Source organism: Caenorhabditis remanei, chromosome I (genome assembly GCF_010183535.1).
Source record: "Caenorhabditis remanei strain PX506 chromosome I, whole genome shotgun sequence".
In the NCBI taxonomy this organism is placed as follows: Eukaryota; Metazoa; Nematoda; class Chromadorea; order Rhabditida; family Rhabditidae; genus Caenorhabditis; species Caenorhabditis remanei.
The window spans coordinates 16,298,987-16,319,797 of NC_071328.1; the positions used below are offsets into that span (position 1 = coordinate 16,298,987).

Below are 20,811 nucleotides of genomic sequence, written 5' to 3' on the forward strand. Positions count from 1 at the left end.
GATGGAAAAACAAAACTCGAAAAGTTAGAAAGTTTAAAAAATGGTTTTAAAAAATCCGGAATATTCAAAAGTCCTGACTATCAAACCTTTGTCAAGAACACAAAAATTAATAAAACATAAAATAGTTTTAAGTTTTTTAAAAGCCCATGTTTTAAGCTTTATTTTGGTATAAAAATTACAAAAATTCATCAAGGAATTAAAAAGTTACAAAAGTTTGAAAATTGGTTAAAAAAAATTATTTTTGGGAAAACTGATTTTTTTCCGATTTTTCAAAACACCGTATTTATACCAGTTGTTTGATATTATTTAAAATTATAAAAAATATCATAAAGCTTAATTTTTGGGCTTTATTTTAATGTTAAAACCATTAGTATACCTAAAAAAACAAAAAAGTTACACAAGTTTGAAAATTTTCAAAATTAAAAAAATACTTTAAATTTTATCTATTTTCAAAACACTATAACTTAACTCAATCTCAACCAAATTGTAAAATTTAAATTGTTAATTAAAGCCCTAATTTTCAGCTTCATTTTGAACAATGATTCATTATTTTAACGTAAAAACTCACAAAGCTGTATACATTTGAAAAGTGGTAACTAAAAATTTTTCTCAGATTTTCAAAATTTCACAACACCCTAACTTTCTCAAATTCCACTCAATTTTTAAAATCTAAAAACCAAATTAAAGCTCTGTTTATTGACTTTATTAAAATAAACTCAAAATATAAAATATCCTATCCGAATACTACTGTACCCTCTAATCTCCACTTCCCCATCTCAACCTAGCCTACTTACTTGAATTCTCCCACAAAAAGATAGCCTACTCGAGATAAAATGAGTAAAGAGAGTAAAGAAAACGGAGAAAACAAATGTGGGCGAAGAAGAGAAGAAGACAAAAACGAAAAAAGGGGCGGAGCCTCGTGTCTCTGCCAAGGACACTGTGGTAGTAGGACGACCCACCGACCGAAAATTCTTTTCGGTCATTTCTCTATAAGGGGGGCGGAGTCAGAGAGAAAGTGACACCTATTGAAATGTGTGTGTCTGCACTCTCTCACTTCCCCATACTATTTCTCTTTTTCCAGAGAAGAGGGAAAACTTGAAACGGGGGCAGGTGGCAGTATCTTCTGAAAGGGAGAAAGTTTTGGGTAGATCAAAAAAGTTTTTGAACGTGAGGAGGGCGGAAAAACTTGTTGGGGGTAGGTCAAAAATGGGAAAAGTGGGGGTACAGATAGAGATGATAGAGCCTCAGGTAGATAGGATGCGCTCCCTTAATTTTAAGGAAAATCAAAAAATGTTGAGAGCCCGCCACGTTTTTCCCCTGGCACCACAAATTTTTGTAACAAAATTCACAACAGTTGTATAGATCAAAAGGAGAGCTACATTTTTGTAGTTGACAAATGTTTAGTAGGTACGCCCACTTTTGAGATATAAGCGTTCGCACCACAACTCGGCCGCTCTTCTTATCGCATTGCCTTCTTTAAAGGCGCATATCTCAAAGATGGGCGGAGCTAAGGAAAAGTGGTCAACTAGAAAAATGTAGAGCAAGGTGGGATCTACTTTGAAAATATAAAATAAAAGTGTTTTGGGACGCCCGTGACGGGATGTTAAGTCTAAAAAATTACGGTAGCAATTTATGCCGCTGAATTTTGTCAGTGTATTTTGTCAGTGTACTTTGTCAGTGTAAGGTGTCAGTGTAAATCTTGCTCTCCAGGCGCAAAATTTCGGGTTTCTGACCGTTAGGAGCCGAGATAAAAGGATAAAAGCTTCAGAAGCTTAGAGGAAGGCAGAAATCGAAATTCTTCAACTTTCAACCAAAAATTCAGAGAGATCGCACTAAGTGCTTATGCTAAACCTATTAAGACAGTCAAGACCTCTTGAATAATATCAATTTCTAACAAATCCACCCATTCTAAGGATAGTTACGGGATGTTGAAGTTCATAAAGAGTTGGCACTGTGCCAGAAGACATTTGTTGGGTACGGTATTTAATAAGTACTTAAAATTATAGAAAAAATTTGTTAAACTATTCAAAACCTACCAATTGATGCTAAAATCATGTTTTCCCAATTATCTAGAGTGTATTTATTGGACTATAATGCTTAAAATTAGTAGATTGGAAACTTTTTTTCGGTCAAAGGTGGAGACCCTGATTTAGAACATCGATTCTGGCATTTTATGTAGATATTTATATTAAAATGTTAAGCAATTCAAGACCTTTCAAATGGTACCAAAATGATGTCTCTCCGACTATCAGGGGCGGAGTTACAAGGGTTCAAAGTATAGAGAGTCAAGAGACACATTTGGGTACATCCCGAGTGCCACGTGTCTCCTCCCTCCCTGGTAGATCAAAACAGATCCGTTGTTTACATCCTTATTCAAGTAGGTCACTTTTCTAAACAATGCTCTCACGTGAAAGAATCGGCGCCCAGAAATCAAGGATCAATTTCAAAAAGATTTGTCATCATCCCGAAACTATTCTCTGATCGCCTAAATGCTTTTAGGTCAAAACGACAACACATGAGACTACAGTACTCCCTCCGTATAGGTAACCATATCGGATGACGTGGCAAATTGCCACGAACATATTCGGGAATCCGACGTCTTCGTCTTCTTGTCTGTTTTCGTTTTGTTCCAAATTTTTTGGCGCGTGGAGAGAGAGAGAGAGACGCAGAGAGGAATAGAAATAGGTAGGCGATGACCTAGATTACGTAATAGTCTGTCGCGTAAGAGATGAGGACTGGTTTCCGCTAGGAACACAACGAATAGCATAGCGATGGTGATGGTTATGAACGGGTGGGGGATTTGAAACTGCAAAAACTGCAAAAAACTAAAAATGTTGAGGCTAAAACTGACCAAACTACGCACAATTTTTTTTGGTCAGTGTAACTTTGTCAGTGTACTTACCTACACTGACAAAAATGTTCCGAATTTTTCAAAATATAAATGTTTATTTTAGTTAAAATCCCAACAATCCGTTAAGAACGGACCACATTATAATACCACACTACTAAGGTTTCCTCAGGTTAACTGACTTTTGTAGTTTGTAGTCGCTTGGCTTTATTAAAAAAAGCAAACCTTAAAATCCTAAACTTTCAAAAAATTGCGGCCAGAAACCGCTAAACAACGATGACTCACATTTTTGTAGTTTGTAGTGTGTAAGCCTCAGCAAAAACTAAACTTACACTGACCAATTTTTTGGTCAGTGTAACTTTGTCAGTGCACTTACCTACACTGACAAAAATTGATGTTCACCTTTTGAGTGCTGACGACCCAGAATAGGGATCCCATTGTAGGTACATTGGCTACTGTAGCCAACAATCTGGCTTTCCTTATCACCTCCCACTATCTATACATCTCTATATCCCATTACGTAATCATCATTCTTTGGCGCCGCGGCTAACGTTCTAACTGATCAAATCGACGACGAAAAAATCGTGAAAAATGAGAAAATTTGGGTCAAAATAACAAGTTAACGTGGAAAATAACAGAAAACCATTTTGCAAAATGGCAACAACAAGTTAGAGATAAGGCATATTGAGACACTTCAGTTCCGCCTAGAATATTGGGAACACGTCACTAAGATAACTCCGCCCACAATACAGTGTCAAAACATTTAGATCCCGTTGACACCGAATTTGTATGCAAATTGTAGATAAAAACTAGGCTACAATACTCCAGGCTCCAACAGCAATCCTGGACTAGGGTACCTCTCTTCATGACACCCCGACCTAAACTTACCGTAATTCTGTAGAGACCACAGTACTCCAGATCTGGACCCTTTAGATCCAAACATGTAAACAACAGTTACCCAAAACTACAGTAACCTGGGTCCTGAGCCCCGATCGTCTATAGAATTGAAAGAATCTCATCTACAGTACTATCCTTTGGTCGCCATAGCCTACAGTACCCCGGATCCTAAGCTCCCATCCTAGAGAGTACCGTAACCATGCTAAGCATACAGTACCCCGGATCCAGAGCTCCAATCCTAGAGAGTACCTCCAAGTCACAGTCTCTACAGTATGCCTTCTAAAACTACAGTAACCTGGATTCTTAGAGATACAGATCCCATCGAAAGTTTTACTAAATCCTAAAGTACACACCCTTCAAGTGGTGCCCTACAGTATGCCATTCTCTACAGTAGCCTTGGATAGCCTAAGGGTGTTCCCGCCGTCGTTTTCCTTGTCCCGAAAAGAAATAGGCCAATGCCACACAGCCACACAAACAAGGTAATGAAAACTATGCGAAGCGGAAGATGAATCCAATTGGCCACTAGCCAGGGAGAGAAAATGACCTTGCTTTCGCCAGAGGCGCCCGCTCCCCTAGTCCCCACACAGGTAGATCAAATCTTCCTTTGCCTCTTCAAACCGTTCTTACGTCTCCTCTTCACCCTTCTACACACACACACACTATCTATTCCGTCGCCCGATTTTCTTTTCGAAATTCCGATTGGAGGTCATTTGGGCATCCTCTCTCTCAATGCCACAAATTTTCCTTCAAAAAATGGAAGTTTTCGCGCGCGCGCAAGGAGGAGAAGAAGATTCAGATTCTATAGGGGGAAGGAGAAAGTTATATGGGATGGAATGGAATGGAACCGAGATGACTGTATAGAATACGAGGGAATGGCAAGAGATGGGAGGAATTCGGGATGAAAATGGGGAAAGACTATTGTGAATATGTACACTGACAAAGTTACAGCGACAAAAAATGCACTGACAAAAACTACATTTCAGGCCTGAAAAGTTGCTTAAAATAGTATTGTCCCCCGACTACCTTTGGACAGCTTCGTTTAAGATGTCGACAAACTCCGGCTAAAAATACGGGGATAACTATTGAGAACATCTACACTGACAAACAAGTTACAATGACAAAAAAATGAACTGATAAAAACTACATTTTCGGCCTAGAAAGCTGCTTACTAGAATGGTTAGAATGGTACTTTCTCCCGACCACCTAAGATTTGGCATAACTTATGTAGGTCAGCTTAATAGCTAGGCGGTCAGAACATTTCACACTGACCAAACTTTACACTGACCACCATAGCAAGAACTTTAAGAATTTTCGGTCAGTGTAGAAGATACAGTGACATTACACTTACCGTAAGCCGAGAATTTGTAGTCCGCATTCAAAAAAATCCTCGTTTGACAGATGCTAGAATCCTGTTGTACGTAAGCTGAAATATCTTTTAGATAAAAGCGTCAAAGGCACCCCAGCTTGCGTAGTACTTGTCATCCAGCAACTGTTCAGTTGTGTATTTACAGGATACTGGACTCAGTGGAATCTTGATAGCCATATGCGCTCCTTGCATATCTTGAGCCTCCGTTCGATACAAGAAAAATATTACGGTAATTGACCACCAGCGACACTGAATCGATTGATCATCCATGTACTGAACAACGAAGCACCAAGGGTCTCCATGACAGTACCACATACACTCATCCCATGACGATGCCTTAGCATACATATATTCTGAGCCTCTGTTTGATCCAGGAACCAGATTTGATATATTTGTCACCAGCGACATCCGACGGTTGGGTCGAAATAGATAGCAAAAAACCTCCTGTTTAATCACAAAAATATAGAGAAAGGTTTGATGTATTACCCAATTGAATTAAATCTTACAAGAATTGAGAAGAGAAACAAAGTTTATTCCATCAAAATCAAACACTCTTTTTAATATCAGTACCATTATAATATAGATATTGCCAAAATCCACGTTCCTTCTCCACGTATGTGAAATTTCGGCCTCCGTATCCATATTCGTCAGCAATCTTTTGGAACGGTGGAATTCCTTTTTTCGCTTGAGTTTCGTGTCCGCAAGCGAAGATATCGGCAACGTCGTCGCATCTGGAAAATTTCAGACTTACTGTGTAGATCACAACTTCATTTTTCTGGTTAAACAGTTTCCTCTGACTTTTCAAGTTTTCTTGGTCAGTTACACTGACAATTTTTGTCAGTGTACTTTTGTCAGTGTATTTAGTTTATCCCCTTACCTCGCTGTTTTCAGACTGTATCCTGGGTATGGAGATTGATATTTATAGTGCATATATCCGCAGTCTCTGTAAAACGAAAAAGTTTTTAAAGGATTTGCCAACCATGAATCGACTCACAGTCCACTAGCCATCTTTGGTTGACCAGGTCCCCATGTGAACTGTACTTTATTTATAGTTTCATTCACATAAGTGTTCCAGGGCATTCCCGAAGAGCACATTTTATAGGTCTGTCTATTAACTATCGACCACTCGGGTGCCTGCCATTTGAAAGATTGACTATATTTGGTCTTCTCCAATCCAAACCATATCTTGTAACCTTCTGGATTTTTGTAACCACTTAAGAACTTAGTTCCATAATCCGGATACATCAGTGTATTTAACATAATGCTCGAGAATGACCCTCCACAATTGCCTCCATCATTAATAAATCCTGCATGTCTTTCGGTCATCAGTTTTCCATCCATCTCATGACACAACTCGTTCGCAGCGACTTGTGTAATATTTGGAGCATTTACTAGACCAACACACATCAGTGTCTCTTCGTTAGTCACTGATGTCCCCGTTTGCTTATTATGGGTCTGGGTCGCTGATGCAAGTGTGCCGAACTCACATCCAGTAAAGGTGAATTTGTAATCGAACTTTTCATCCACTGCAAATTATAGTTGTCATGCGAATAGCACATTTCTACCCTCAAAATCTGAATCCCACGTCAGATCATTCCCTAGAAAGGGTTTCTGGTTACTGTAAACTTACCGTAAGCCGAGAATTTGTAGTATTTCGGTGTCGTCCTCATTCGGAAAAATCCTCGTTTGACAGATGCTAGAATCCTGTTGTACGGAAGCTGAAAACCTTTTTGATAAACGCGTCAACGGCACCCCAGCTTACATAGTACTTATCATCCAGCAACTGTTCAGTGGTGTATTTACAGGAGACTGGACTCAGGGGAATCTTGATAGCCATGTGGGCTCCTTGCATATTCTGAGCCTCTGTTCTATTAAAGAACCAGATTTTGTAGATATTCCACCAGCGACATCCCACGGTTGGGTTGAAATAGGTAGCAAAACACGCAAGATTCCCATGACAAGCGTACATGCAATCATTCCAGTTTTTGGCGTCTTGATTGTTGTATTCTGTTGACAGTGGTCCGGGTATCGCGTTGACTTGGACCATTGTAACGTCACATTCCGGATTGCAACCGTCTGGATAGGGACGATTGTCGGTGAAGTTTCCACAGGTGCCTGGAAAAGTTGAGTTGGTTACACTGACAAGAATACACTGACAAAGTTACAATGACCAAAACTGTCACTGTGTCCTTACCTAATTTTGAGAGTCCGTTGACAACTCCATTGACAATTCCAAACAAAAGAAGAAGATACTTCATCTCGACTCGAAATGAGTGGATTCAAGAGGAGGGTGACGAGTTTTATAGAAGGCAGATGGGTCACATTGGTTATTAGAGAGACATGGTTTATGAGTTGAGGGGAAGGATGACAATCAGAGTTCAGCTGAATGCGGTTTTTGAGATGGCAGATGGAGGAAAGCAAAATGCTGCTCAACCCTGATGACAATGAACTGAAGTGTGGTACTGAACAGAATGCACAACTTACAGTTCTAACACTCGCTTTGAGTTAAAGTAACTAATGAAATTGACAGTTTTTCAAATCTATTTTCTCAAACTAAACATGACCATCACAAAATTGACCCGGATTTACGCAACCGAATTTGTGGGTAGAAGATTACTGTTACCAACTTCTATTTTTGGTCATAAAGATAACAGCTTCCGAAGCTGGCTTGATGGAAAATACACCGCGGAAACTTCAAACTCTGCCCCTTCTTGGAAAATCAAAAATATTTTGAACAACCGTGAATGAAAAAAAACTCGAAATAAGAGAACGAACTCAAATAATAAAAATTTCAGCAGAGAAATTTGATAAGAGAGGTGCAATTTTTAGTCCCCCAAACCTTAGCCATGGGATCCTTATGCGATTCCGTATACCGTCCGCGTAAACTGCATCGCCGTATTCGTGGATATATGATGTTTACACCGTCAAGTGATTCATATGTCAACTATGGATTTCCACATTATATGGATGGGAACGAAATAAAGCTATGGATGGGAGCGGATAAGGATAACACGACGCAATCGTTCAAATGGCAGGCGCCAGAGTGGGCGGTGGGAAATGTAGATTATTCAATATGCGATGCTGTCAAACCAAAAGTGGAGAATCGAGTGTTCGTTAAAGGCCAGATCACTTGGGCAAACGGACAACCCGATATGACTCCTGGAAAGTGAGTTGACAATCTGGAGTACTGTAATAAAAATATCATTTCCAGGGACTGTACATACTTAACATACAAATATAAATTGGAGTTTCCTTCATATGGCTTTTACACCGCAAGGTAAGACTCTCTGTTAAGTCTTAATTTACAACTGTAAGCTAGTTTTGTGGGTCGCTTATTTTTAGGTACAGATCTGGCTAAAATCCCTCAAAATTTTACAGTGACAATAATGTTGGTTAGTGAATTTTGTCACTGTTAGTCAACAATTAACAACAATTTTGAATAATTAACCTTTTGTATAAGCTATTTTAAATTTCTGTGTTCCAGATGTGACAACGAAGTTGCTGATGGTTTCGCGTGTGGAAACCTGCAAACAAATTTAAGAGGAATTCCGTTATTCCAGAAAACTGCCGACGAGTATGGCATAAACCCTCCAGATAGACCTACGCGACAGGGTTTTCTAATGTAAAAATAAAGAAGTTTATGATTCGCTTTATCTCACAATTATTATTTGAGGAAATTTAACAGGATTCTTTATTTTGTAGTTGACAGCTTTTTTACACACATTTGAAAGGACTCCCCAATAAAGACTATGTTACTGTTACAACAGTGACAATCAAAAAAGCTGTGGGCCATTCTTGTATTGAATTTTGCAATCAAAGAAAGTTTTTGCTGTTTCATGCGGTTTCTTCGAGCGGGTGCACAAAAAACTTGTTGATTTTCCAAAATTGAGTTCATTTAGTTGAACCGCCGCTACCGTTTCGACTGCCATAATTTGTTTGAACCCTCGTGGAACAAGAAAAGAAAAATAACAAGGTAACCAAGTGAACATTTACAGTTACACTGACAAATTCAGTTTCAATGACAATTTGCTAGCCAAATTCAAGAACAGTGTCATGGGGAAAAGATCTAGACGACACGTTCCCCCATGTCGTTACTTCACACACAAAATACCCAACATCTCTATCTCCTCTCTATATCAGTTAGCTCCCGTCGACCCCCATCATACCGCCACAACACAATAAAGATTGACTCATGGATATTCACACTACAGAACATAGTGCTCTCGCTGACGAGGTTTAAGAGAACGTCTTAAGCCTTTTCGTTAGCAACTTAGTTTCCTATTTCCTATTATTTCTTGCTCGAGTGAGGCCCATTCCTTCCAACATCTCGTCACTGTCACACACGTTGCACCAGGGTCCAATTCCTTGCGTTGTTTGGAGAATGTATTAAATACACTGACAAAAATTGTCAGTTCATTCTGTCACTGTCGGACAGAATGGGTGTTTTCTACAAGAACTGCAAGTTTGACAGTGCCGCACTTCCGCCTAGCTCTTTCTCCCCACACTCAACAACTCATAAACCATGTCTCTCTAATAACCCATGTGACCCATGTGCCTCTCTATAAAACTCGTCCGCCTCCTCTTGAATTCATTCAGTTTGAATCGAGATGATTCTCTTGCTCTTTCTCTTTCTAACCACTCCTCTGACGTGTTTGGACTCTGAAAACAACCAGCCAATATATAAATTCGCAATAGTCTCTGGAGTTGTCGACGTGGCGAATGCAACGACTACTCTTCCGAGTGTTGAGAGTGAGGATGCGTGTGTCGACAAGTGTGAAACTGATGCCAATTGTGTACTGGCATTTGTATCCACCTCGTTGACCTGTTATCTCTTTGACTATGGATCTATCACTGCGGTCTCAAAAAATGGAACAAATGGAACTGGAGACGCTGGAACTGTTGCTTTCAAGGTAAGAAGATCGTTTCACGGTGACAAACATTATTGTCAGTGTATTTTCGGACAATAGTCAATATAAGCACTTTAAAGTTTTCTGGGGAGCCCCAAGCGCATTTTCAGGTTCTGTCAATTCAAGATTCACATTTCTCTGTCATTTTTCAGGTATATACCAACCAACCTGCTTGCGATCTGAATCTCCAATTCTTGCTCAATGGAAAAAATTATGTGAGCTCTAAATTCTAGTAATAAGAATCCTTCTTTATTATTTCAGCCACTGAATGCAAATGATACAACCAAGGACTTGTGGAAAATTGATACCGATGAAAATGGATGGATTATCAGTTACGGTAAGTGAAGTGAATTCTGGTCAGCTTAACCAACTCAGCTTTTCTAGGCACTCCGCCTCCTCTCATCTGTGGAAACTTCACCTACAACCGTCCCTACCCAGACGGTTGCAATCCGGAATGTGATGTCACAATGGTTCAAGTCAACGCAATACCCGGACCACTGTCAACAGAATACAACAATCAAGACGCCAATAACTGGAATGATTGCATGTACGCTTGTCATGGGAATCTTGCGTGTTTCGCTACCTATTTCGACTCAACCGTCGGATGTCGCTGGTGGAATATCTACAAAATCTGGTTCTTTAATAGAACAGAGGCTCAGGATATGCAAGGAGCCCATATGGCTATCAAGATTCCCCTGAGTCCAGTATCCTGTAAATACACAACTGAACAATTGTTGGATGACAAGTACTACGTAAGCTGGGGTGCCTTTGACGCGTTTATCTAAAAGGGGTTTCAGCTTCCATACAACAGGATTCTAGCATCTGTCAGACGAGGATTTTTCCGAATGAGGACGACACCGAAGTACTACAAATTCTCGGCTTACGGTAGGTGTAATGTCAGTGTATCTTCTACACTGACCAGCAACTTTTACTAGGGAATGGTCTGACTGGAGGGTTAAGGTTTCGGGTAGATATGGGTTCTCCTGTATGATATTTCACGCTGACTTCGAGTGTGTTATCAATTTTCTCAGCGGAGGTCTGTCAGAAAAGTTACTCCGTTTGTTGTGGCCAGACAAACTCTCATTTCTGCCCGTCTGCTCACAAAATGTGAATAAAGTTTTTCACACACTTCCTGTGTACAAACTGGTGACAGATTCGGAATCACCAAAAAATGTGATAAAAGAGGAGTTAGGTAAAACACGTGACAACCATTAATTTGCAGTGGATGAAAAGTTCGATTACAAATTCACCTTTACTGGATGTGAGTTCGGCACACGTGCATCAGCGACCCAGACCTATAACAAGCAATCAGGGACATTCACGACTAACGAAGAGACACTGATGTGTGTTGGTCTAGTAAATACTCCGAATATCACACAAGTCGCTGCGAACGAGTTGTGTCATGAGATGGATGGAAAACTGATGACCGAAAGACATGCAGCATTTATCAATGATGGAAATAATTGTCCAGGGTCATACTCGAGAATTGAGTTGTATACGCTGATGTATCCGGATTATGGGACAAAGGTCGGATTTAATTACCAAAATCAACAAGGTTTCAAGATATGGTTTGGATTGGAGAAGGAATCTAGTCAATCTTTCAAATGGCAAGCACCCGAGTGGTCAATCGTTAATGGAGAGACGTATAAAATGTGCTCTTCGGGATTGCCTTGGAACACTTATGTGAATGAAACTATAAATCAAGTACAGTTCACATGGGGACCTGGTGAACCAGCGGCGGGTGATGGACTGTGAGTAGATTCATGGTTGACAAATCCTTTAAAAACTTCTTCGTTTAACAGGGACTGCGGATATATGTACTACAAATATAACACTTCATACCCAGGATACAGTCTCAAAGCAGCGAGGTGAGGGGGTGTACACTGACAAAACTACACTGACCCAAAGTTGTCAGTGTAATTTTCCCTAAAGTTAAGATATCCTCACAGCAAGACTGAAATTTTCCAGATGCGACGACGTTGCCGATATCTTCGCTTGCGGACACGAAACCCAAGCAAAAAAAGGAATTCCACCGTTCCAACAGATTGCTGACGAATACGGTCGAAGTCTTAAAACTCATGAGAAAGACCCGGCATATTGGCAATATCAATATTATAATGAAAGCGCCACATCATAAAATAATGACTAATTATGCTGAAATAAAAGTTATTTCTTTTCTCTTTGATTTTCATATTTTCAAACAGGAAGTCTTGATAGCTCCGCCTATGTTTGAGATATGAGAGCTCCAACCTCAGATACCCGGATAAGATTCGCAGAGAGAAGATAGTTACTCTGTAGCGGGATGCCTTAACTTCAACCGCTTGTATCTTGAAAGGTAAAAGAGATAGAAAAAAAAACCTCTCAACTGAAAAAATGAAGATCTAGACTTGATCTACCAGAATATATAAAAATCATTTATAGAAAACTAAAACAGGGTGTGTGGTGTTCATTCAAACGAAACTTAAGCAGTTTTCAATCATTTTTTTGAATGAAATTTCCAGAAAACCTTTCTATCATTTCTCTACATCATTCGAAAGCTGAAAATCTGAAAATTTTCAACCTGGGTTTTCCAAAAACATAATAACTCGTGCCTCCCCCTCCATCATCTGTGGGAAGCTTTAAACTCAATAAATTCTAGGAAAAAAGTTTATTCGTGTGAAAAAAATAAGTTCGAAAGAAAGAAGAAACAATATCTTATGTACAACACGGGAAAACAACTTTGTTCAAGGGGTCTCAGGTGTCCCCCTAAAATAGTCGTATATCCTATGGCAGTTCATCAGGAGTAGTGGGAGGAAGACCAGGGCGTGGGTGGTACCTGGAAGAGGAATGGTGGCCTAGGGAACCAAATGGGTGGACTAGATTTCTAAAGTTGCACTAACAAAGATTAGGTCGATACCTAGAAGAAATATGGTGGCCTAGGAATCCGATTTGGTGATCGTGTAGATTAGAAGTTACAGTGACCAAATTTTTGAGGGATAAGTTTACCATAGTCTTTATCAGATCTCACTTATTTTACTCATTTACAACCTCGCTCCGTCGCAAACGTGGTGCATCCCGTCGTGTACTCCTCTCGGACAAACCAACATAACGTTTTTCCGGGTGATAAATAGTGAACTTTCTTTACTGTCAGTGAACAATAAACACAAATTCTAAACAAAAAACATAAAAAACATAAAAACAAATAAAACTGAAAAAGAACTGAAAAAAACTTGTGACTTGTCCGAGAGGAGTGCACACCTGTATGCTCACCAGTTGGTGCTGGGGCGTCAGTTGTAAAGATAACTAGGTGCAGTGCAGAGATTGAATTGGTCAGTGTAAGTTTGAAATAACATTGACCAAAAATTTGATGGCCTATGTCTCTGATAGGCTAACTGTTTCAAAATTTCAAAAAACTCATAACAATTATGTCGCTGTCTTAAAGTGTCTAAAATCATCCTAAAGGTTTCTTTCAGTGTCAAACGTAATTCGTAAACTGAAAAATGAACTAAAAAGTGCTTTGGATATGTCCGAGAGGAGTACACGCCTGGATGAACAATAAACTGGGGCTCAAGTTGTAAAAGTGATTAGGTAATAATGCGAGTGGTAAGGTGATAATACTAGGTAATAATGGTCTAACGCTTGGAGTGCCGAAATTGAGTTGGTCAGTGTAAGTGACAAAAAATTTTGATGGTCTATGTCTCTGATGGCCTAACTTTCCTACTAAAACTTACGAACCACTACTACTCAAATTCACTGTCTCAAACAGCCTAGAAATTCCAACTTTCACAATGTAAAAACTATTTTGGTCAGCAAAAGTCAGAAGTTACTTTGTTACACTGACCGAAATTTTGATGACCTACCTAGGTTTCTGATCGTCTAACTTTTCTGGCAAAGCTCACAGTACATTTAGATCAACTTAACTGTTTCCTAGGTCCCAACGGTGGCCTCACTTCTTTTTGCAGTGTCAAAATAGATTTGGCCAGAGTAAGTGACCTCCCAAAGACTCACCAAACAGTATAACCAACACGACTGTCCTAAAACACGTCTGCACCACATAACTATCCACCAGATACAACGACGACACGCCCAACAACACCGACACAGAAGCTTGTGTCACTGGCCATCCGACTGTGCCCAACGTGTGACAGAATCTGGAGAAAATTGGGGACGCTCCAGGCTTAGCCGGCTTGGATTCCGTCATGTAGGCATAGGACACATGGGCGGCGAAGTCTGTAAGTGCGTCTGTGTATCTGGTGTGTCCGGATGTCCCAACAACTTACCAACTGAAAATCCAACACTCATCGCTACGGTAATCATCGACGTGGCATCCAGAGAGACTCCCAAAAACGACATTGTGCCGATGACACCGAAAGCAATTGAGGCAATGTTGAGACCTGTAATTGTAGTTTGTAGTTTGTAGTTTGTAGTTTGTAGTCTACCCTTACCAATGATCACAGAGCATAGAGGTTGTGGGATGAAGAGAAGAGCGACTGGAATCATGACAGCTATAGAGATATAGATGTCTTGGATAGTTTGTGGCCACATGATATCATATTCGTCGGCGATATTCCAGAGAGGGGAATAGGTGGTTAGGTTGTATTTTGGGTGTAAGGAGGTGAGAGTTCTGGAACAAAAAATTGGAAAAATGAAAATTTTTAGTTCAAAATTAGTCAACTTTGACAGCCCGTCAGGCTCTTCATTTTTGTCCAATTTTAACAAAAATTATATATTCTTGTAGATCAAATCTAGCTCTACATTTTTGTAGTTGAAAGTTTTTTGGTAGCTCTCCCCACTTTCGAGATGCACGCCTTCTAAGATCGACTCCCCCACGCCACCGCGCCACCCCCAGATGAGAGACGCAGAGAAACGAGAGCGCTCTCGTTTCTCTGCGTCTCTCCTCTGGCTTGCAGAGCTTAGAACGCTTGTATCTCAAAAGTGGGCGGAGCTAGAGAAAAACTTCTAATTGCAAAAATGTAGCCCTGGTTTTGATCTACAAGACAAGTATAAATTTGGTGAGCTTGGTTCAGCGAGAATACTGTTACAGGATGTTAAAAATCACTAATTTTTCACCAATTTTTTGATTTTTTTCCGTTTTTTTCAGATTTTTTCAGATTTCCATACCTCATAGTCCGCGCACAATTTGATATTTGCTCATCATTATCCACATTCCTGAGCCTCGTGGACAGCCTAAATTCTTGCTCCGTGAGCACATCATACCCGAATTTTTCATGGGACATTAGGAATGTCTTCTTTGATTGGGATAGCTTCTGAAAATGAAAATTTGTAGTTTGTAGTATGAGGGATCACTTTAAAAAGTGGAAGCGCAGAGAAGTCAGAGCACTCTCGTTTCTCTGCGTCTCTCCTCTCATTCTCGTTTCGCGTTGGCTATCGTTAAAGACGCCTAACTCAAAAGTGGGCGGAGCTATCGAAAAACTGTCAACTACAAAAATGTAGCTCGTGTTTTGATCTACAAGCGTAATACAAAAACTTTGAAATTTGATCTACCCCAACGCCTCTTACCTTCTCACTATTCAACGTCCTATTCAAATCGCCACCAAATCCCAATTGACTCAAATATTTCTGCATTTCGAAAAACCAAAATTGCGTCGAGTTCCGTCCCTCCGAACACCACGTTGACTGAAATTTATTTATTTATTTTAAAGCCACGCCCACAATAGGCCACGCCCCTCTCACCTCAAATTCACTAAGCACCTCTAGAAACTCGAATCGCTCTTCGGAATTTGTAAAGTTGGGGGAATTCATGATGGCGATGTCCATGATCTGTAATTTGTAGTTTGTAGTTTGTAGTTTGTAGATTGTATTCTATACCTTTGTGTCCTCTGGGAATAGTTTCTGCCGGACTTCTAGGAACACTCTGGAGGCGGAGCTTTCTTGCACAATATTGATGAGCTGAATTTTAAAAAGTTTTTGTAGTTTGTAGTCTATCGAACTCACATCAAACCCAATTTTAAGATTTTGCATTCCGTAAAATGCCGCGGAGAGATATCCCAGGTAGATCAAAAAACTGAGAATCGAAATTTTCCAATTGGAAATAAATGGAGCGTATCGGTCCTCGAAAAACTTCTGATACCACATTCGAACATCTTTTTCAGAGTTTTCATTTAATTTTTCGTTATTATTATTATTGTTTTCCTCATCGGCTTTCACTGTGATTCGACTCCCCATTTTCACTAAAAGTTGTCGGGAGGTGGCAGATTCTGAAATTGGTGGAGTTGGTGTGTTCTCAGATAGTGTTTAGAAATGTTGAATTTACTATCAATATGTAGATCAAAACCAGGGCTACATTTTTGTAGTTGGCAATTTTTTGATAGCTCCGCCCACTTTTGAGATACAAGCGTTAGAAGTTGGCAAAGCAAGCACGGCCACCTGTTTAAAGGCGCATATCTCAAAAGTGGGCGGAGCTATCAAAAAACTGTCAACTACAAAAATGTAGCCCTGGTTTTGATCTACTTAACACTATAAACTTTAAACGCCCCAAACCTCACCAAAATCATCCAAATCCAGCGTCTTCCCTCCAGTCACCGAATGTCTCAACTCTTGTTCTCTCTTCCCTTGTAACGCCAAAACAGCCACAAACATTGTCAGACAATACAAAAATATAAATAAAATGGCGGCGGATGAGTAGTAGCAAAAGTACATGACTGCTGGTAGAGGTGCTATGGACCCGATGAGGAATGCCAACGCATCGGTGAGAGATGTGATGGAGATGGACACTGCCGCGTGGCGCATCGATTTTTCGATACGTTTCTGAAGAAAAATTGGGTTTGAATAATGCAAAATGTACTGTCGTTGCGTAGATCAAACCTAGAGCTACATTTTTGCAATTGGAATTTTTTCTCTAGCTCCACCCACTTTCGAGATACACGCGTTCTAAAGTCAGCTAGCCAGAGAAGAGACGCAGAGAAACGAGAGCGCTCTCGTTTCTCTGCGTCTCTCTCGCAAGTGTCGGATGAGAAAAAACGCTTGTATCTCGAGATTGGGCGGAGCTAGAGAAAAATTTCCAATTGCAAAAATGTAGCTCTGGATTTGATCTACACGATTATATAAATTTTGTGACAATTGACCGAAAATGGGGAAAGATAGAAGCTCTCAAAAATTACCAATTTTTCAAGAAAATTTTTTTTGTGAGAAAAACATTTCTTACCTCATAAGGAAGATTTCTATCAGTTTCGTGCCAAGCAGCCAACATAAGGAAGGTGTCATCGATACCGATAGCTGGATAAAATTTTTGTAGTTTGTAGTTTGTAGCCCATAAACTCACTCAACGACAGGAACGGCATAACAGTGCACATATCAACAAAAGTGACATTGAATAGCATCAACATTCCAGTGGAAGAAATAATTGCACAAAGAGTCACCAGTACTCCACATATTCCGAGTAGAGGCTTACTCAGAACCCAATCGATAACCGGATACTGTGAAGTGCCGTTTTCAGTTTTAAATGTGAGAAATTTGATGGTAAAAGTGGAGAGGATGGCGAAGACAATGAGAACGGAGAAGGTTATGGAGAATCTGGAAATTGTTAAAGTTTGAGATCCCGTTTGAGGTCTAAATTTTAAAATTGTTATATAGTTTTGTAGAACAAAACTAGATCTACATTTTTCTAGTTGACAACTTTTTGATAGCTCCGCCCAGTTTTGAGATACGTGGCTTCAAAGATAGTGGCGTCTTCACTTGGTGGCTGCGACTGCTTTCCCAACTTCAAACGCTTGTATCTCAAAAGTGGGCGGAGCTATCAAAAAGCTGTCAACTACAAAAATATAGAGCTGATTCAGATCTACAAAATTATTTAACAGTTTTCAAAGTTGGACCACAGATCAGGTCATATATAAGTTAGGAAAGTTACAATGACAAACTTACAATGACAGTTTTTGGTCAGTGTGACTTTTTTTCAAACTAAAAAAGGGCTCACTTTGGTGTCAATCTCCTGTTCTCTTTCTCCAACTCCTCATCAAAAGTAGCCGAATGGAAATAATACAAATTGAGGAGCTCCGACGGTGTCTCCCCTTTCTGAATCTTCTCCGCCAACCCATCCTCAAAATCTTTTGATAATTGTCCTTTCCCAGGACCAAAAGCCTTCAATTGATAGAGTATCATCCATGCAGATGCACTCATCACATTCCCATTCTCATCAGTTGTCACATTTCCCAATACTTTTGAAATATCGATTGGTTCGGTGGCATAAGTACTACGGTAGATGGGGTAGGTGATGTTGAACATTGAGTTCTGGTGGTTTTTCGAGTAGATATCGGCGAGCAGTTTTGCATGGGTATTGGAGAAACAGTCGTTCTGGAAATTGATGGGGTTAGGAGGTATTGGTTTGGTAACTCAGGGCTCTGACTGATATTGAGTAAATACAAAATGTTGTTTTATAGCAAATTTCACGCTGATTCTGAATCTGTAATCAGTTTCTGGAACAGAGGTCTGTGAGAAAAGTTACTTACGTTTTTGTGAAATGCCGGAACAAAAGTGAGTAAGAGCCTCAACATTGACTTTTCATACAGTGTATTCTGTTATGTTAGGGAATGTTAGGGAATAAAACAGATTTTGACAAAGTTTTTCAAAGAAAAAACTTTTTTAAGTCGTTGTCACTTTGCACTCGATCCTTAGAAAGGCGTAAATACTTTTTTACACAGATACTCGTTGCAAAAACTGAAGACAGATTCAAAAGCAGCGTAAAATTTCCACAGTACAGTAATTGTTTTTTGAACAGTGGTGGACAAAGTTGAAAACTTTGAAGCCAAAAAAAACCTTTGTCTCAAAAAGCATCATTCAAAAATTCTAGAAATAATTGTGGCCTAATATATTAGAAATAGGGTTTTCTATAATGCTGAAGTCCAATACTCTAACTAGGGAAAGTCATGGACTCGGTCTGGAGTTATAGGGCGTGACGTATATCATTTGAAAGCTGAGAAAACGCTGATTCCTAATATATATTCAGTTTTTTCCCTCGAGGCCTCGTATTTAAGAAAAACAAGGTCAAAGTTCGGAAAATGACAAATTATTGCCTTTTTAACGCGCAAAAATCGCTAGAAAGCTTCAAAACATTTTTCGCGTGCCAGAAAGGCAATAATTTGTCATTTTCCCAAACGTTGACCTTCTTTTTCTTGAATACCAGACCTCGAGGGCAAAAACTGAATATATATTAGGAATCAGCATTTTCTCAGCTTTCAAATGATATAGGTAACGACCCATAACTCCAGACCGAGTCCATGACCTTCCTTAGTAAGCATTATATGAATTTTACATGAACATTGGATCCTCCCTGGGCTAATACCCCATTGCCTGAACCCTTTCCCCTTCCACCAACCTGAAAATGCAGACAAACATCCTTATACGTGAATATCCTCCCTGCCGATGATATCAACTTGACACTACTTATCCATTCCAAAACCCCCAGAAAATCCTTGGCATGGTCTTGTCTCAAAATATCTCCTCCGTCCTTGGAATTCACTATCAGATAGATTCCTTGTCTTCGGAGAATGTCTTTTCCTGAAATCATAATAGATGTTTGAAGACTACAAACTACAAACTACAAACCTGGATAAAAATGCTCATCGTCCTTTGCCCAATTCTCTCCGAAAACCGCCTCTTCCGACTTCCACGTGGCATTTAAAGGCGCGTAGAGGTAGTTGACGCCTCGGACTATTTTGAAGTTGAGAATTATTCCCATTGAGAGACAAATTGTGAGGATGAAGGGGACTATGATGAATGGCCAGGGGTATCTGGAATACGTAGAGCTATATTTTTGTAGTTTGGAGTTTTTGGATAGCTCCGCCCATTTTTGAGAGCTGTCAGTGGCCAATATTCTCGTTGTAAAATTGTACAAACTTTGAAAGCCCGTCACAGTATGAGTTAGAATCCAATATTTTCAAATTTAATATAATCGTGCAGATCAAAACCAGGGCTATATTTTTGTAGTTGACAACTTTTTGATAGCTCCACCCATTTTTGAGATATACGCATGTAAAGATGGTAATGTTGTAGTGAGACAGTGATGAGGGGAAGAGACGCAGAGAAGCAAGAGTTGCATAACAACCTATTTAAAAACACCTATAGCACAAAAGTGGGCGGTGCTATCAAAAAATTGTCAACTACAAAAATGTAGCCCTATTTTTGATCTTCAAAACTAGCCTATTTTCAAAATCCGTAGAAAAAACTGGACTATGTGACGGGACCTCAAAGATGAGTAACTTTACACTGACAAAAATTGTTTACAGTGACAAAATTAGATGCTTTGTCAAGTTTACTCAAAATTTAAAAGTTTATCTAGACTACAAACTACACTTTTCTTACAAAAGCAACTCACTTTGCCACGAAGAGACAGTACTTTGCCACAATATTCGCCCATGGTTTTTCCAACGGAGCCGCCCGAAATTTCATCGAAATCTTTTTTTGACGTCTTCTGAATCCTTGTCCACAGAGACCACAATGAATCCTCCATTTTCTTACCTAATCCTTATTCCGTCGATGAGATAATTAGGCTTAGAAATGGGGGGGGGGGATTGAAAAAGGTGAAGCCGGTTTCTCGTCACGGATGGGAAAGGAGAGGGGGTGCTGGTCATCTGATGTGTTAATTGAGAAGAGTGACGCGATTTAATTGGAGGGGAAGGGGGGGAGGTCTGGAAGATTGAAAAAAAAGTTGGATTCGAATAAAAAATGAGATGAGATGAGGTACTAATGGGGATTTGTTGCGTGTTGGAAATTAGAAGAGGGGGGAGTAGAATGAAGGGGCTAAGAAACTACAAACTACAGTGTGTGTGCGCGCGGTGAGATCAATATATCCTATCTCG

The 20,811-nt window shown here is 39.7% G+C and overlaps 5 protein-coding genes across 5 annotated transcripts; 2 read left to right on the forward strand and 3 right to left on the reverse strand.

The window, feature by feature from the left end:
* Positions 1-5,180: 5,180 nt before the first annotated feature.
* GCK72_003437 (uncharacterized protein) lies at positions 5,181-5,519 on the reverse strand (the record flags this gene model as incomplete). The annotated part of the gene is made up of 1 exon (XM_053724054.1): positions 5,181-5,519. One exon carries the CDS (start codon positions 5,517-5,519, stop codon positions 5,181-5,183), a length of 339 nt encoding a protein of 112 aa, XP_053592699.1.
* A 136-nt stretch (positions 5,520-5,655) lies between these two features.
* Positions 5,656-7,369, reverse strand: GCK72_003438 (uncharacterized protein; the record flags this gene model as incomplete). The annotated part of the gene is made up of 6 exons (XM_053724055.1): positions 5,656-5,842; positions 5,989-6,054; positions 6,106-6,637; positions 6,742-6,829; positions 6,874-7,226; positions 7,306-7,369. 6 exons carry the CDS (start codon positions 7,367-7,369, stop codon positions 5,656-5,658), a joined length of 1,290 nt encoding a protein of 429 aa, XP_053592700.1.
* A 588-nt stretch (positions 7,370-7,957) lies between these two features.
* On the forward strand, positions 7,958-8,737 carry GCK72_003439 (uncharacterized protein; the record flags this gene model as incomplete). The annotated part of the gene is made up of 3 exons (XM_053724056.1): positions 7,958-8,277; positions 8,323-8,388; positions 8,596-8,737. The coding sequence occupies 3 exons, from the start codon at positions 7,958-7,960 to the stop codon at positions 8,735-8,737; spliced, it is 528 nt and encodes a 175-aa protein (XP_053592701.1).
* A 981-nt stretch (positions 8,738-9,718) lies between these two features.
* On the forward strand, positions 9,719-12,155 carry GCK72_003440 (uncharacterized protein; the record flags this gene model as incomplete). Its single annotated transcript, XM_053724057.1, has 8 exons — positions 9,719-10,021; positions 10,171-10,233; positions 10,280-10,355; positions 10,403-10,770; positions 10,816-10,903; positions 11,241-11,769; positions 11,821-11,886; positions 11,987-12,155. The coding sequence occupies 8 exons, from the start codon at positions 9,719-9,721 to the stop codon at positions 12,153-12,155; spliced, it is 1,662 nt and encodes a 553-aa protein (XP_053592702.1).
* A 1,806-nt stretch (positions 12,156-13,961) lies between these two features.
* Positions 13,962-20,401, reverse strand: GCK72_003441 (uncharacterized protein; the record flags this gene model as incomplete). The annotated part of the gene is made up of 15 exons (XM_003097286.2): positions 13,962-14,227; positions 14,278-14,391; positions 14,443-14,621; positions 15,119-15,264; positions 15,518-15,634; positions 15,692-15,778; positions 15,827-15,907; positions 15,953-16,215; positions 16,504-16,765; positions 17,163-17,233; positions 17,280-17,530; positions 17,931-18,307; positions 19,329-19,510; positions 19,559-19,743; positions 20,328-20,401. 15 exons carry the CDS (start codon positions 20,399-20,401, stop codon positions 13,962-13,964), a joined length of 2,655 nt encoding a protein of 884 aa, XP_003097334.2.
* Positions 20,402-20,811: the final 410 nt, after the last annotated feature.